The sequence below is a fragment of the Ascidiella aspersa genome, chromosome 8 (assembly GCF_963924565.1).
Source record: "Ascidiella aspersa chromosome 8, kaAscAspe10.2, whole genome shotgun sequence".
Taxonomy (NCBI): Eukaryota; Metazoa; Chordata; class Ascidiacea; order Phlebobranchia; family Ascidiidae; genus Ascidiella; species Ascidiella aspersa.
In genome coordinates this window covers 6678015-6695680 of record NC_139454.1, presented here as the reverse complement: position 1 = coordinate 6695680, position 17666 = coordinate 6678015, and the positions used below count along the sequence as shown (strand labels likewise).

Here is a 17666-nt window from a genome sequence, read left to right as displayed (position 1 = left end):
TTTAAATTTAAGCTTGGTAACTTTCTCTTAAAACGAATACTGGTCTTGCAGCACCACTCATGATGTAAAATATCTAAAAAGCAACAGAAGCTGCACACGTTATGGCAATAAAGTGAACATAATGCCCGGACGTTTAAATTAAAGTAAACAAATTTTTAACAGCAAAAATATTATTTATAATACGAAAATGGTTCGCTTATCACTTGTATCATACGTTTAAGTCAGTAAATGGAAAAATATGTAATTGTCGAGAGGCGTGTCTGCACTACTGAGGCTCTGACAAACTATTGCAGAATTTTTAAAATTACATAAACTAAAGCCTCTAGATCAGGGGTTCTTAAACTGGGGTCCATGGACCCCTTGGGGGTCCGTGAACTAGTTTTAGGGGGTCCATGAAAGCCTAATTAAAAAACTAGTGTATACTTAAAGTATTTAACTTTTAAAAGAAAACATTTTAATTAAAAATTAAACGGTTTTGCACTGAATGTATAGTTAGACTCCATTTAACTTTCACATTTTTCGAGTCATGACGTCTATTTGTTTTGTGACGTCAATTTTGACGTCATTTTGGAGCATTTCTTGTCTACCTGTCTACGGTCCATGCAAAGCAAAAAATTAGGGGTCTGCGGTAAAAAAAGTTTAAGAACCCCTGCTCTAGATAAACTTTCACACGCTTTAAGTTAGAGGTACAAAAATGGCTAACACCCATTCGGAAGGTTTGCATGGACATTGGACAAAGTGCTGCGAGCATCGAAAGATACGTAGTTTCTTTCTTATAAAGCGAATAGTCGATTCAATGCAATCTTCGTATGGTCGCTTGTTGTCGACCGCCACTTTCGCTGCCTTCACAATTTTTCTCGATGAAGGAGTGAAGAGTGCTTAACTTGGAAAGAGCACGCTTTGAATAAGCGGAACCACTTGGAGTGTCGAAATATCGGAGAGCGCCGACTGAAACGAAACTACGTTGTTATTGTAAATAAAGTAAAGCTTTTCTGTCCGCGTATTACGTGGTGGCTTATTACTGCCGCTGCACACCACCTGGTTTAAAAGGAAACCGTTTTGCTCAAATTTACTTACGTTTATTAAAGCTGGAATAGCAATTGAAAAAAATATATATATTTTGTCAACTTTAACTATATGTTCATGAATTTTTTTCGCGCTTTGCGCGTATATTCTTTGTGTTAAAGTATGTTTTACATTATGAAATGGCAGTGTTGGGGCACCAAGGCGCCGTGTAATATTTCACCTCAAAATCAAATATCCCGAATCCACCACTGTTTCGTAGTGGCTTTACGTAGTGGGTCTTCAATAGCTCTGAAAAAAGTACTTGGGGCCACGACTTGAAAATTTTGCCGACCACTGGTCTAACCAACCATACAAAAAAGTCCAGCAGTTTTTAGGAGCGACCGATTGTTAAGTTTTGGACGGCGACTAAACCTCGTGAGACTCGCAAATCATTCCTGATTAGGCCAATTGATTTCGGTAATAGCTTTTCCGAGGGCACCCGGTATATTATTATGAGTATGCCTTAAGTATTGTTCAGTGCTACTTCAGCAGTGCTACTTCAGCAGTGCTAGATCAGAGTACATACCCATATGGAGTCCATCGCTAAGCAAACTAATCTAAAAAAAGTAAAATGTCAAGATTTTGCCGGATGTTGAACATCGAGTCGCAACTCAACAACCTGAAACTCGCACCTGAACTGCTGACATTTTGCTCATGAGAAGGATGTGTGTTTGGTTGCGACAGCCCGGTATATATGCAGTAGGTCTAACCAAATCCACAACTCCAGCAGTTTTTGAGGTGGCCGGTTGAGGTTATGAGTTCGAACCTCACTGCAGGTTAGTTGTTTGTTTAGCCTGGTCTTGCCTGCATGAAAATCCTGATTAGGCTAACTGATTTCGATAATAGCTTTTCCGGAGGTCCCCAGCATATATAAGTCTAACAAATTCATACAACAAAAAATCCACCAGTATATATTATCGGCCGATTGTTAAGCATCGAACCGCGACTTAACCTCGTGAGACTCGCACCTCGACTCCGGACATGTTGTTGATGAGGAGTAGGTTTGTTTGTCGGAAAAGGAAGATTGCGACAGCGAGGAGCGGGAGAAAGGTGAGGTCCCCGTATCCGATGACTCTATCCCAGAGGAGGAGAAGTTGATCGGTGCTCAGGTAGCCGGAGAAAGCGCGCACCAGCCACTTGAAGGCGATCTTCAGCCTGAGGATCGAAAGCAGTGGTTCCCAAACTTTTTGGGCACACGGCACACTTTTAACAGAACAACAATAGAGGAATTTTACAATCGCCTTTAACACACGACAAACGATATGTAAATGTCTCAAAATTATTAATTTGTAATAGATAGTGCGTATTTAAGCCTATGATACTTTCGTTTATGCCTATTGGTAATACAATTACTCTCTTTTCAGAAATTACAATTTTCGCGGCACACTCGACTATTTCTCGAGGCACACTAGTGCGCTGCGGCACACAGTTCGGGAATCACTGATCGAAAGGGTCAAGGGTTTGTTTATATTTAGCAAAGTGTTTAAAAATTACTTTTTAAGGAATATTTTAATAAAAAAATTAGTTCGAATATAACTCAAAAACAAAAAGTAGCCGGAGAAAGCATGCACTAGCCACTTGAAGGCGATCTTTAGCCTAAAGATCGAAAGGTTCAAGTCGGTTTGCAAAAAAAAAACGAATTTAGGGGTTTGTTTATATTCGACAAAGAATTATGGAGCATAAAGATTGGAGGTTGTAGTAAGACGTAGTAAAAATATAAAAGCCCATACAGAAGTAGGTTGCATTTTGAACGTTTCGAAGAACTCTTTAATCGTTTTCAACATCTTTGTCGGAAATAAATAAAGAGTCATTCGAAATATTCAAAATAATACCAACTTCTGCATAGGCTTTGATATTCTTGTTGGGTTTGAATTCATTTTTCAGAACTTTACGATTTGTTTTTCCTACGATAACGAGATAATTTTTATAAACAATGACGAGTTTTTGACGTTTTTTTTAGGGTTGTCACATAGTTTCATGAAAGATTTGGATCTTTTCGAATATAATTAAAAAACAAAAAAGTACAAATGTCATAATCTTTAGATTTTTATTGAATCGGGTTTATAGAATTTTATGGTTATTAGACAATTACAGGATTTATTTTGAAAGTAAAACCATTTAAGGTGATTATTATAGCATTGAAATCGCGCAGTTGGGTTGAGAATTTGATTTATTACTCGATTCCTTTAGTAGTATTTGTTGGCACGAACGTTGATTATAAATAAACAGGCTATTACGAGCTATACAAACCAACCAGCGCAGCTCTTGGCAGCCTTTTAGTTAGGATCATTTATTCTTGAAAAATTTGTAAAACCAATAGGTTATTTTGCAAAGTTCCTAAAAGTATAGTGGTACACTCGGACAGTCTCTCGAGATATATGGCGCATGTAGCTTGAGAACTACTTCTCTAGGATTAAGAGCAGTCTAATTCTTCAGGCCGTATATAACCGCCGACATCTCTTCTACACTCACGGCTGACATCCGATCTCCTGAAGATGCCGGAACAATCGTGGATGCAGGGATTGGAGGAGAGACTCGAAGGTGAGGCACAAGGAGACGATGCCCTGGAGAAAGAAGAAGACAAAACATAGTCAGAGAAAGAAAATGGGCAAATAACAGGCGGCAGTTTTTCAGAGTAAACACGTTGCTTCACCGGTTTTACTAAAAAAGTTGGTTAGCAACTGGAGATAACTTAATTTTTTAACGCTAAAGCAGCTTAATAAAATTTTAGGAAAAATGACTTTTTAACGTTTCAATTTTTTCTATTTGGATTGTTTTAAGATAGCAATGCTGTCATTTGGTATATATAGCAATGGTGTCATTTGGTACTGTTATCTTGTATTGTTTATTCCATCACAGATGGTCGAGTTGAGGGAAAGCAAGGGAGACCAGAGAAAGTTAGGTGTGGTCTTAGCGAGAGACTTGTGCGGTCTCTTTCAAAGACAGTGGAAACAAAGAATATAAGGAGATACAAGAAGAAGACAATTGATACAACACAGCAGGAATGCTATCTCTGTCGTTATAAGCAGACCTACAGAGTCACTACAGTCAGACTTGGACGAATTTATCCTAGTTTTCTAATTCGAAGGATTAGAGCAAAACGCGGCTAATTCGAATTCTAATCTAACTTGTGAATTGCTTATCTGGTCTAATTCTAGTTCTAATCTAATTGGGATTTTACCAAAAATGCTACTTTGTTCAACGGCATTTTTAGTCTCTCAGTCAAAACAAAGAATTTGAATTACTCGTACAGTCTGAAAAGCATTGCTTTGCCAAATAGAAAAAAAATTAGCACACACCACACATATAGAAATTCGTTTTTTTATGCATTCGGTTATTCTAATTTCAATCTAATTTAAAAAAACTAAAATGATCTAATTCTAATCTTTGGAGCATAATGGTTGGAGGTTATGGTAAGACGTAATAAGAATATAAAAGCCTTTCATTTACAATGAATAAAGAGCTATTCGAAACGCTCAAAATGATACCTACTTCTGTATGGGATCGATATTATTATTAATTCTATTCTAATTTGAAAAAACTTAAATAGGCTAATTCCAATTAATCTAGCAGTAACCTGAGGGTGCGATGAGATGGAATGCAGAAGGTAGAAGAATCTTGTGTAGAAGCGACGAAAGACGAAGTAGAGTCGGACCGGCTCCGAGTAGAGGTAACACAGAGGTGTGACGTACATCGAAAAGCCGTGGAAGGGGATTACCCCGTTGGGCGGGTACGTCACGGCGAACTCTTCGAGTCCGAGTTTGCCTGCGAACGAGTAGAATCAGAATGAGTTTTTTTTTTAGTACGGCCTTCCGTTGTTCGGGTTAGTGTCGAAAATTTGCCTGTAAGTCCTGTAGAATGGCTCCTGAAGTTTTGACAACTTCTTTTAAATTGTTTTTTTTTGGCGCTGGCCTAGAATCCTACCACAAGTCCACAACGCACATTATTTTGGTTAGCGTTTGGGTTTGGGTGGGTCAATTAGGTATTAATAAATATACATGTCAATATATATATATTTTTAGCGCTGGTCTAGAAACCTACCACAAGTGTACAACGCACATTATTTAGTTTAGCGTTTGGGTGGGTCAATTAAGTATTAATATTACATAATGAATATAATAATACTTGATCCACCCATACCCAACGCTAACTCGCACCCTAACCCAAATATTGTGCGTTGATCGTTTTTTTACTGCAATTCAAACGGCCATATTTAAAATATAAAAGTAAAAAGGTATATAAATCCCACAATGACAAGTAGAAAGATAGCCTAGGTAGTTTGATCCGGTGTTAGTATGTGTGACATCTATTGTAACTAGGTTATTTTTGCTATAGGCTCTAATAAATGACTGTTTACGCATTCTGCGGCAAACTTGATGAATCTTCAAAAGATAACACTCAGTCTCAGATTTATCGATGGTTAGTCCCGCAAAACAACTTGATACGCAGAGCGTATAAGCTGGTACAAGTTTAACCTGTAACGCGAATGAGGCAAACAAACAAACAATGATCGTTTGTGACGACACCAACACAAAAGCAACTCCGTGGCCAATCACGTTCGCCGCTAAGTTTTGAATAAAGCAAACAAAGGTAATTAGGCTTGAAATGCGTTTTGTGAATTGGGAAAACGGTGGGTGTGAAATTTAACGAGTTTAGCTTGATAGTGAATTGCAAAGCCAAAAAGTCGAGTAAATCGACATCATTTCGATTTTTTTAAAGTCACTTCTCAGTCACATTAACTGAAGATGATACAAGCTCGTGTCGAAACGTCTTAATCAAGATAACGTCGATTTACTCAACCTTTTTGGCTTTGTAATTCATTATCAAGTTACATTACAGATCTGTGCATAGTGTACTGAATGACAATTTATTGTGGAAAGTTTGCGTATATAAAATGCAAATATTAAATTGGTAAGCGAACTTCCGATAATAAGACATTCTTTATAAATCGATTTCAATGTTTAATATTACCAGATGGTATTAAAATTTTCGAAAACAACGGAATGAGCTTGATGCAATTCGTGTCAAGCGGAAAGCGCATTTACGAAAAACACTTCGACGTCAGACGTCGCGCATGAGTGCACAACGGAGTAGGTAAGCAAAAAATAAGCAGGGCCATGAAGCCTAGCAAAAAAGCGTGATTTCGCAATTCGTATTTGGTGCAATGCGGGGCCTTATCGCGATGACAAATAAGATCACGCCCCACACTGTGTTCGACATCCTTCATCCAAACATTAAGTAGTTATGAGCGAAAACAACATAATCTGTTTGGTTTCACAAACATCCTTGTATATAAACGTTAATGACCCTTCGTCCTTTTCAAATGTGTACTGTGGGGCTTTTTTCCTTAAATAAATAAGTTTCCAAGTTAGTTCGTTTATTCATCTGACCAAGTGCCATCAATTATTATGAAGGGATAGAAAATGTATTTTTGCACTGTAATGTGTGTTTTCGGGACTTTTTCGTTTTCCTTGGTGTTCATCCACCATAACACATTGCCCTCTACAAACAATGTTTAAAAATATTATTATTCGACAAAGTAGAATCGGTCAAAACGAAACTATAAGTTTGCGATCTAGGGTGATTATTTTTGTTAAAAATTGGTGAGTATTTTTTGTCAAAAAACCTAAACTGGTCAGTTATAGCCAAGCGTTTTTGAGCTCTAATTACATCAACAAATTTGGTCAAAGCCGATCGTATGACGTTACATGACGGCATGCTACAAACATTTCCATCTAAAAGATACACAAGTCCATAAAACAGGCTTGATCGGGAAATCTTTGAACTGAGTCAAGCCGGGTAAAAGCAACCCAGAACATTAAGTAGTTTACGACACCGACAAATGACAACAACAATGTAAACAGCACAGCTATAAGCTACATCTAAGCTCGCCCAGCAACCGGTACACCACTACAGTCGATGATGATGCTCTTTTAAACCTTTTGTTTCGGCTGAGTTCGGGTCATCGTCGAAGGGCGGCGCCTCATCTGTCAATCCAACCCGGCCGAACACCGAGCAGCGCTGTGATTGGTCGGACGCCGGCTCTTCGCTCGGCTCGGAAGAGCCGTCAGCTTTTTCCTTGTTCTTGGCTGTTTTGCGAGCGAGCGGCGGAAAAGAGTTACAAAGCACAAGTAAAACTCGGACAACCGCAGTCTAAGCGAGAATCTCGAAAAAAATCCGCTTTTTGGTTTAAACTGGCAAAACTTGTATGTATCAAGGGTGGCGTATATTAGACACATATAAAATAGCATAATGTTAAAAAAACTGAATTTATAGTCTGCTTTTGGACAAAGAAAACGCAGTAAAATTAAAAAAAAGCTAAACAAAATTGTATTAACAGGTGGTAATTAGCCTAGTGACCCCTTTCCCTTTTTGTGACCATGTGTTAACTCACTGTATTGTGGCTATACCTTTAGCGTTTTCCTTGTCCTTGGCTGTTTGTGCGAGCGAGAGGCGGAAAAGAGTTACAAAGGCACAAAATAACGCGAACAGCGCTATTGCGAAACAAGTATTTGTACCGACAGGATTGACTGCATCTTTTTAGGGGTTTTCGACCTATTTTAACGGGAAAATCCTTGCCAGATTTCGCTTAAGAAAGTATATCTAGGGGTAAGTTTTGTATTCAGATGCCATTACCGAATATTTTAGGCAACAGTACGCCATCTGATTATAAGCCCGTGTAAATCATGTTATTGAGCAATTATATGGAATCTTAAAAATAAGCTTATAGTGACCTTAATAAGTTTTTAACATAGCTCTAAGAAAAATTAACGTTCGAGCCAGAAGAAAAAATCATGAATGACAATGCACGGCTATAAAAAAATAATTAAGGATCAAATAGGCACAGATACTACCCTTGTATGGTAATGGTATAAGTATCGCCCCAATCCGATAACATTGAACACACCCAATCACTAGCAATCAGCCCCGACAAAAACCGCCATATCAAATAGGTTCAAAAAAAATTAATAAAAATTTCAAATGAATTAAGGATCGAATAGGCACCGATACCACCCTAGTATGGCAATGGAATAAGCATCGCCCCAATCCGATAATATCGGACACACAACACGCAATCGGCTATGGAAAAACCGCTTATTTCACGCAAGTTTTAAACACGGATAAAAAAACATCGAAATATTGCCATTCAATATCATTGCAATAAAATAGGCTTGGCTTCTCTCTTCAGCAAAAATCAAAAACAAAACAAACGAACGGCGCCTCACCTCTGATAAAGGACTTGGGCGGCGTTGCGCTGCTGCGGGCAAAAATCTCCAGCACCGACGTGTCGCGTGTAAAGACGAGTAGTACCTGGTAAAGGTAATCCTCGAACACAAAGTAGTAGTCGTCGTTTACCGAGGTCAATTTCACGTCCTGGTTTCAAAGTATTGGGTTATAGGCCGGTTAGTTGCACTCGCGACTAGTCGTATTTCGCTTGATAAAACTTGCTTCATGCTGAGTTTAATATAAAATAAAAAATAGTTTAAAAAGCATATGATTACTTTTGATTTCTACTATAAATGGTTTATCTGACAATGAATTTACTTTTAATGGTTCCTAGTATTTTGTTTTTACGTACAAGTAAATCGACAGTATACTAATAATATACGTTTGAAAAAATAGAGAAATTCAATATTACTCTATTTTGTATTTAAAACTTGTTATTTTAAGGTTAAAACGTGTAATTTTCAATTGATAACAACTTTACTAAGTCTGATTGAAACTTATATGGGGTGCCAAAGGGATGTCCGATAATGGCGGATCGGAGCCGATAACCGATCCAAATTGAAGTATCGGTAACCGTCCGATACCAGTGTGGTATCGCTACCGATCCGATACCAAATTAATATAGTTATTTTGGCATGATTTGCGATACAACGAAGCGATTTCTACCTTTAAAGGTATAGGTGAGTTAATTGCAGAAGATTTTTTAACCTCTTAGAGCAAAAGCAGACATTAATGTAATAATCTGGAAACAAAGTTACCTTTGAACGTTTTATTATCATATTTTTTTGGTTTGAGCAATGACTCCATTAGGATCGGTTCGTGTCGCGATAATTTTTGTCTGAAATATCGGGTACCGGTATCGGACGAAAATGTCAAGTATCCGACAAGTTGTAGTAGCGCTACTCGTTCGATACTGGATCCTATACCCAGAGTAGTTTATTTTTTGCATACTAGCACAGGTTAGTGATCAAACACAATGTTTTCCTCCTTGAAAAGGAACTTTGCAGAAATAGGTAATAAACATATAAAAGTAAAAAAAAAAAAAACTACTTTAAGGTACGTGCATGTTTTTATTTTATCGGTTTTGTTATTTTGTCACGATAATGACATCATTTGGTATCAAATCGAACGGCTGTATTTTTCGCCCTAAAATGGGCATTGGACTGGTATAAGAATTAAATGTAGCGAACCTACCGATGTGCATCCACGTTCATCGAAGCGTGCAGATCGCCTTTTTTCCTATTTCGCAATTGTACATTTATAAACGCGTGTTTGTGCTTTTGCTACCTCTTTTCCTCAACTTAACCATGTCGCAGCTACACAATAAAGCACCAACCGCTTTATAAATACAAATTAACGTACATTCCTTGGTTCAATATAATCTGATCGAGGCCTTCAAATTGTAAATTACCTAAATTTAAGTTACACAAGTTGTGAACGTTTTTGTACAGTATTTTGATTGCATAACACCCACATTAGTAAGGTACCGGATCGGCACCCATATTGCCGAATTATCGGAAGACAACCTATACAGTATAGACCAGTGGTTTTCAACCGCCGGTCCGTGTCAACTTTCCTGCCGGTCCGCCAAATATATTACAATCTTAAATCTCAACTACAAAATGCAAGATGCTGAAGGCTTGTCCATCAAATTTAGAACTTCGCCTGCTTCGTAATTTGCAACATTGTGACGTAACATAGAGTTAATGGTCTACTTTGGACTTTATCGTACGACACAATGCAAGTGTTGTGCCCAACCGTTTAAAATTAGGCTACTGATCAACTATGTCGTAAATTTTAGGACCAGTTGTATGTGAAAAACTTTAATAGAACCACGTATAACACGTAAAACATACAAAAACAGCAATAAATTGATTAATGAATTTAAGTTTCCATTCTTTGCTTTTAAGTTGCATATACTTTTGTCATATTTGCATTTTGGGTTGATTTTGATTTTTGAAGGTCCACCGGTCCGCAAAATTTGTTTTGAAATTTAACCGGTCCGTAAGATAAAAAAGGTAGAGAACCACTGGGTTGGACAACAACAGACATGGGCTCAGATCAAATATTATCGAGAATCCCTAGTGCACAAAGTGTATCAGATAAGGTAGGAAATTGAAACAAACTGATGTTGGGATTAGCGAGACTAAAAAATGTTTTAAGCCTCACCTTATATATGAGGCTATCAACGAGTAGGTCGTGCTGCAGAACATATCCCTTCAGTTGTTCGTACTTTAAAACATCCTACAAACAGAAGAATGTGGTCTTAATAGACGTGGTCGCCCAAGGCCGTACAATATTAGACCAAATAACGTCATTGTGATCAAACCGAAAAGTGTAATAAACAATAAAATGTTTTCCACGTCATTAGGTCAAAATTTTAAGTAAAAAAGTTAGTTTTTCTTAATTTTTAATATAGTATTTTCGAAATAATTTACCTTTTAATGTAGAAACATTGCATCGTAAAACAAGGCTCAAATGCAGAAATGAATACCGATACTGTCAGGCGGTTTCGGGAATGGGTCTGGCCTGATATTTTAGGACATCCCTACTAAAGTTGCAGGCTAGGTAAACGTTAGGACAGTGACGAGTTTAATCCAACTTATTAATTGCATCTTTCAGACTCGACTGGGTCTGGTCCAGTCGAGTATACATAATTAGGCAAAACAAAAAATAATATCATACATTTTGCCAAAAATCTCACTTTTTCATCATGGATCGTACAATACCAGTTTAGTATATCGGGTAGCAGGGCCGTGTCCAAAATGGACTGCTGTGTACCAGACAAAAACGGTAAAACTTGGTTTTCTAACGTTTAAAAAAATTAAAGCAGAAAACCCATAGGTTATAAAGTCCAACTTTACCTCTATTTTTTTCCCTTTTTGGTAATTTTATCATAGAAATGAAATGATAGATATCAAATTGATTTTTTGCAAAAAAACGAATTTTCGTCACATTAGAATGTAATACAAGTAATTTAGGCTCAAAAAAGGTTTGTCAATTAGCTCACCAGATGACCAACAGTAACCCCGAGGGCCAGCTGCCAAAGGTCGGCGCGGAAACCGCTTGGACATCCCCTTCTGCAGAAGTATTGCGCAATCGGGCTTCGTTTCTCGTCGATCACTGAAACGCGAAATAAGCCGGGCGATTTAAGCCGATAAAGAGCTGCATAAGATCTTTTTTGGCATAATTTCTACTCTGTAGTTTATTTCGCCATTTTAATATTAAAAAAATTTCGTCTATTTAAGACCGTGGTTCTCAAACTCTTCTTACCGCATACACTTAAAAAATTTTTGCTTGGCGTGGACCAGGTTAGGCAAGAAATTTTAGAGATTGCGTCATAAGTTAACGTCACAATCAAAATAGACTTCACAAATTTGCTTGTTTCTGATAAAAAAAATGGGAAAGCGCAATGGAGTCTAAATATACATTCAGTGCAAAAACGTTTTATTTTTATCCAATACTTTTCTTTAAAAAAATGATTGCTTTTTAAATATACATATTTCAATTAAGGCTTCAAGGGCCCCCTAAAACTATAGTTGAGATACCCTTAAGGGGATCATGGACCCCAGTTTAAGAACCCCTGATTTAAGTGAACGAGCTGTTGTGGGGTGTTACAAGATTTGATTCCAACAAACGTGCTCCAAAAATATAGGGTTCAAGTTTGTTACTAAAGTATTTTATTCCCAGAGACGATAATTTGGTAGCATTGCGTTAATCAGATAGAGTCAGGCGGAATTGTCTGCCAGATGGTCAATAGAAATGTTGGATTGTGAAAAAGCCGAGGGTGTAATAATGCGATTCGAAAATTATTTTTAAAGCTGACTATAGAGCGAAAATAAGGATCTGTGTTTTTAGCGATATTTCTAGTCAACGGTGCTTTTAACTGGGTATACTATGCAGCTATTCCACCAAGTGTTTTCCAAGTTAAAGCTATAACTGGCACAACGGTATATAAAAAGCGCACACTCAACTGCTTTTTTTATCTCGATTTTTTTTATGAATGCTAAGGGCTCAGCATCCTGGCGTATAATTTATGTAAAATCGTTCTGTATTCTGCGTTGCTATATGTGAGGTAAACAAGGTTGTTAATAAGTTATTAAAGGTGTACCAAGGGAACAAAAGGTTAAAGAGCACTGCTGTACATAAATGGTGAACGAAAAACTAAAGTTCAAATGCTAATGCAATCACTGGAGCGTCTGTAAATAACATTTTCCTTGTAAAAATCATATAACCACTTGTAACAATCGCACATATAATCATAGAAATCACTTGTACCACAAAAAAACAAAAAAAGTGTTCAGTCAAAAGTCAGCTTATTTTTCAATATTGTTTAATTCTGTTTGAGAGTGATTTTTATATATTTTCGTGCGATTTATTACTGCTATCCTATCCTTCTACGAAAAGATTTTTTTTTTCTATTTCTACGTCGTTTAAAGGAACATATACCTCGTTTTGCCAGTTTGTTTCTTTCATTTTGAAAAACATCGGACGGAAAGTCTGCCGAGTCATCTAAACCGACGTGTGAGTGATTCAGCGAAAATTCGGCAAACTTTTCCTTCTGGAGATTAACGAAGACAAAGAAAACCTTAATCTAGACATCAATTTAAAGGTGTTGGTAGCTATAAATTATAAGGAAACGAACAAAACGTTCTCTCGTAACTAATACGCTAATCTATAAAATGCGCTTTTTACGAGAATTTATCGATTGATAAGTTGCCTAATGAAACTTAGTTATGGTCCTTATGGATTGAAAATTTTGAGCTTGTCAAAGCTATTCAATTCAACATAATAGTAATTAGGCTTTATTCTGGGCACACAAAATGTAAATAGTTTCAACACAACCAAATTGTCATGTTAAAGGACGTAAACATTTTCTTTCATCGAATAAAACCAACCAATATTTGTGCATCTACATCAAAACGCTGAGATCATATGTTCCTTTATAAAGTCGGAAACATCGATGATAACAATTAATCATTTTAATTGAAAGGTTCTATGCAAGCAAACATGCTGGTTGAAGGTATTCTGAGGTGAGATTGAAAAGCATGGCCTCGGCCATACCGGGAGTATCGAAAATCTTTGATAAATGGGTTAATTTATCTCATTTATCTCGGCTTCCTGAATGGTTCCCAAAAAACACGACAGGACTAAAATAAATTTTAATTATATTTAATAAAATCGCAGCATATGTGCTCTTCGCACCCCTAAATCAACAATTGAAGCAATAACACCTCGGACATCGGTCGCTGTGAATGTTAGCAGGTGGATTTTCCAGGCCTTAGACGTTTTACTCACATAACGGAAGTTAAAATAAAGCTTAATTAATCTCATTTATTTAGACCAAATCCTTAACTGCGAAGTCGGAGTCACTCGCGACTTGACGGAGTTGTTTTGTTTTGCAGGAGTTATACTCGGGACTCCAGTAAGACTGAGTAAAACTACTCACATCCCGATCCGACATGCGCATGCGCAGTACCAAATTTTAAAACTGATGGCCGCAAACTGCAAATCTTGAAGATGGAATAGCAGATAGTTGAATATTTCCTCCACGTATTGTGAGTGGATGACTTATATCGCACCCCTATAAGTGGATTGCTGTACATCCACCCTGTTTTAATTACGTAGATGAGTGAAATACAGGCTGTACAGAGGAGATGTTGAATTTGCACTTGGTAGGATATTAGATAACAAAATCCAAATCACATTACATCATTTGGATATTAATATTTAAACCAATGTGCTTTTCTTAATATGTCAGCTTCCTTTCAATATAAACATGAGTAAACTATAGTATAAAAAATTGAGGCAAATCTAAATTTATACATTTCACAAAAAGTACCACCATAGCATGTATGTTGTTTTAGGATTCGGCAAATTTAAGGAAGTCAGACTCGGGTTATTTTTAACAGACTCCGCACCTCTGGCTTTAAACGGGATACTCACCAACTGGTTAAGGGTGGGCACTTCGAGCGACACCTGAATGAGTCCCCAACGTCCTTCAAAGTTGACGTCCGACCCGTCCTCGTCCCGCCCAGTCAAGGTGGCACAGTTGGGGTTACGGACGCTGGTTATCACTTCGAGGAAGTCCTTAGGCGCGTACACGGGACGGAAGTGGCTTAAATCTGAAGGGAATAGGACACGGATCAACTAACGTTTTGTCATGAAGGATAGTATAGTTGTAACTGTAACGACGCGCGATCGCAGCCCGGCTAACTGCAAGATCGCGGGCTGGATATACAATATAGTTTCGAACAATTCAATGAAAGGTGCACACTGCACATACATATGTGTGTTAACAACTAAGAACCCTTCTGAAGCTGCTTTTTGAACGATTACGGCTTACGTAATGTACACCGAAAAGCCATTGTAGACCCACCTAATCAATTATGCAACAGGGCAGGCTAGAAAAACAACTAGCCTGCAGTGAGGTTCGAACTCACGACCTCCGGTCATACCGGGACCGTCGCTCTAGCAACTGAGCTACACAGTTTCAGAGAGGAGCGAGTCGAGAAACAGGTATATACGCAGTAATTAGCTTTGAGTCATCAGCGCTTAGCATAATTTGACGCAGATCAACAAATTAAAACCGCCAGTAGGTCTGAGAACATCAATTTTTTTGCTTTGGAAACCTGCAAGTAGGGCGAGCGGGTGTCAATCAGTACTCGCGAATTGCACTCGCATTGGTTAGCAGGCGATTGCAAAATCACAACCCTGATATGTGTGCGAAAATAAATGATTAAGACTGGTACCAGGCTGACTTGAATAACTAGATAATTCTAGTTAAGTGAATTATAGCAATGCGGCTAATTCTAATCTAATTTGAGAATTGCATGTGTGCTCTAATTCTATTTCTAATGTAATTCGGATTTTACCAAAAATTTTTTACTTTTGTCCAACAGCATTTTAAGTATCTCAATCTCAGTCGTGAAAACAATTTTGAATTAAAACTCTAATTGGTCGAAACGACCTGTGGTAAACTTTTACAGTCTGAAAAGCATAGGCTATGCCATTAAAACAGGAAGACTCATCATTCACATTCTTATTCGAAAAATTTTTCAATTTAAATTAAATTGATTGTGAATAACAAAAGTAATTTTTGATCAAATTCTAGTTAGAATTTGTTTTTTATAAGAATGCGGTAATTCTAATTCTAATCTAATTTAAGAAAAAAATCATCGAATTTTAATTCTAGACTAATTTGGAAAAACTGAAATAACCTAATTTTAATTCTAATCTAATTTTAATAAGCTAAAATAAATCTAGTTGTCCAAGTCTGGTACCAGGTTCGTCCGTTCCCATCTCGTTCCACTTGTGCAGCAAGTCGCGCTGTTCGTCGGCAGGTCGCTTTCTGGCCAGCGGAATGCTCAGCTCGGTGCACATGCTGTTCATGCTTTTCAAGATGCGACGCTCCCAGTTTGCCTGCAAAAGGGTGGAGAATTTGTTGATGGGCGGGCCTTAAAATCCGGATGCTTGATGGGAATTTTTAACCGACACCCTCGATTTTAAAGTTTTCTGAAACAAACTGTAAAATGCATTTTCATTTCGTTTTATAAGTACAACAAATATGATCGATTGGTTGAAAGTACCTAATTGTTTCTCTGTAAAAAAATCTAGATGCCTGTTTTGGCCACTTCAAGAAAGATAAACGACAACATTTTGTGCGCTTTATAAAATAATTTTTCTTTATAAATAATTCAATATCAGTGAAAAGCCTTTATTCAAAGTTAGGAGAAAGCCTAATTTAGTCTATGTAAAATACACACCTAAAAAATTCAATTAGTTTAACATCACTTCATTTTTGGGAATCACTTACCTGCGCTTTTCTCATGAACATTAGTGGTTCTTTTTGACATTCAACTGGAATTGTTGTATCAGGTAAAGTACGAACACTAGCAACACAAAAGTAAATGTAAAACTACTTTTAAAATCAATTTTCTTTTAGGTAACACAAAAGCATCTAATCATCTACTTTGGTATGAAGTATTACTGTGACAAACATTTTTCCAAATAACACCATGGATTATGGTTCGGTTGCAAGTCTTCTTAGTTGATATCAGGCACAGTACTATATGATTAATTCATTTTTTAAAATTGCCTTAGTTTGCTGACCACACAAACTGGAGCATGGAATAAATGTAAAAAAATGTAGCTTACTTTTTCAACCCTGCTAAAGGGCATGAAGATATCAAGTCAATTTAAATTTCACTTTTGCAAAACATTTTACAAAATCTCATAAACACTGTATTGCAAGGATGATAACAATTTACCCCTCTGATTTGCATTATTATCAGTAAAGAAAAAAGTCCCCGCTTAACTAGAACAGTTTGTGATGAAAAATACTGATGGTAAATAAGAATCTGTTTTTCTAAAAATTATACTAACTTTAAAATTAGACAAAATCGCAATCATTGCTAGTAAACTGATAAAACACAAATGGCGTATATTTGGAATTTAAATACCAGACCCACAAAATAAGATGTTGAATTGCTTTAACCTTGAAAGTTTTGTGAAAACTTCATTTCTCAACATTTTTTCCCAGCCAGAGTTTTTTAGTCCATTGATGATGTCGGCCTTGAGCGTTGGCAAAGATGTAGTCATTTTCTCGGCTTCCCTCTGAGTAAACAACACAATCATGTTTTGATACTGCACAGAAAGAAGCAGACCCAATATATTTCCTAGGAAAGCATGGTTTGGAAACTTAGCATTAAAATTTTGTTATAATCTGAAAAAAAACATGGTAATGTTTTTTGGATTTAAGCAGGGTCAGACCACTCATCTGATTTTTCATACGAACTACTAAATTTGTTATACCTTAGGCCAGAAATGCATTAATTTAAGTAAGGGGTTAATAAATCTTAGAAGCACAGCATTGGACAACATACAACTAGTAAAGAAGACTGGTAGACAGACCAGGGCTGCGGAGTCGGTAAAAAACATAAACCCGAGTTCGACTCTACAGCCTGTATTCAACCCATTTACGTAACTTAGTTAAGGACGTAACTTAGCTTAGTTATACAGCAATCCACTCATAAGGGTGTCATATATTTCATCCATCCACAATACATGGTTGAAAAATAGTTAACCATATATTCTATTCTACCTTTACAATTCACTGATTGCGGCACTATCAGTTTTAAAATTCTTTACTGAGCATACACATGTCTAACTCGGGACCCGGGTAGTTTTAATCAAGTGATGAGTCCGACTCCAGCAAAACCATATTTTTTCAATTGCAGTGTAGAGTTACCTGGGCAGCTCTTTTCAGCTGAGTGTGTAGTGTCGTCCCTTCTAGTTGGTTAACAATCTCTGTGATTGTTTGGGCCGTTTTTGTCAGGTCAGGATCCATGATTACCGCTTAACATACAAATTTC

General features: G+C 37.1%; 1 protein-coding gene across 3 annotated transcripts; it reads right to left on the bottom strand.

Annotated features, from left to right (window-relative positions):
• Nucleotides 1-597: 597 nt before the first annotated feature.
• On the bottom strand, nt 598-17662 carry LOC146135560 (TBC1 domain family member 19-like). Of its 3 annotated transcripts, none has more exons than XM_083394996.1 (13): nt 17543-17662; nt 16760-16908; nt 16109-16184; nt 15576-15714; nt 14239-14417; nt 12742-12853; nt 11303-11415; nt 10462-10536; nt 8292-8439; nt 4643-4830; nt 3538-3629; nt 2034-2220; nt 598-948 (listed from the first exon to the last, which is right to left on the bottom strand). In XM_083394996.1, the coding sequence occupies exons 1-13, from the start codon at nt 17639-17641 to the stop codon at nt 880-882; spliced, it is 1626 nt and encodes a 541-aa protein (XP_083251122.1). In that variant the 5' UTR covers nt 17642-17662; the 3' UTR covers nt 598-879. The 3 variants fall into 3 exon arrangements, with proteins under 3 accessions (XP_083251122.1, XP_083251123.1, XP_083251124.1); XM_083394997.1 differs by having other exon boundaries at nt 16790-16908; XM_083394998.1 differs by lacking the exons at nt 16109-16184; nt 16760-16908 and having other exon boundaries at nt 17543-17641.
• Between the last annotated feature and the right edge of the window lie 4 nt (nt 17663-17666).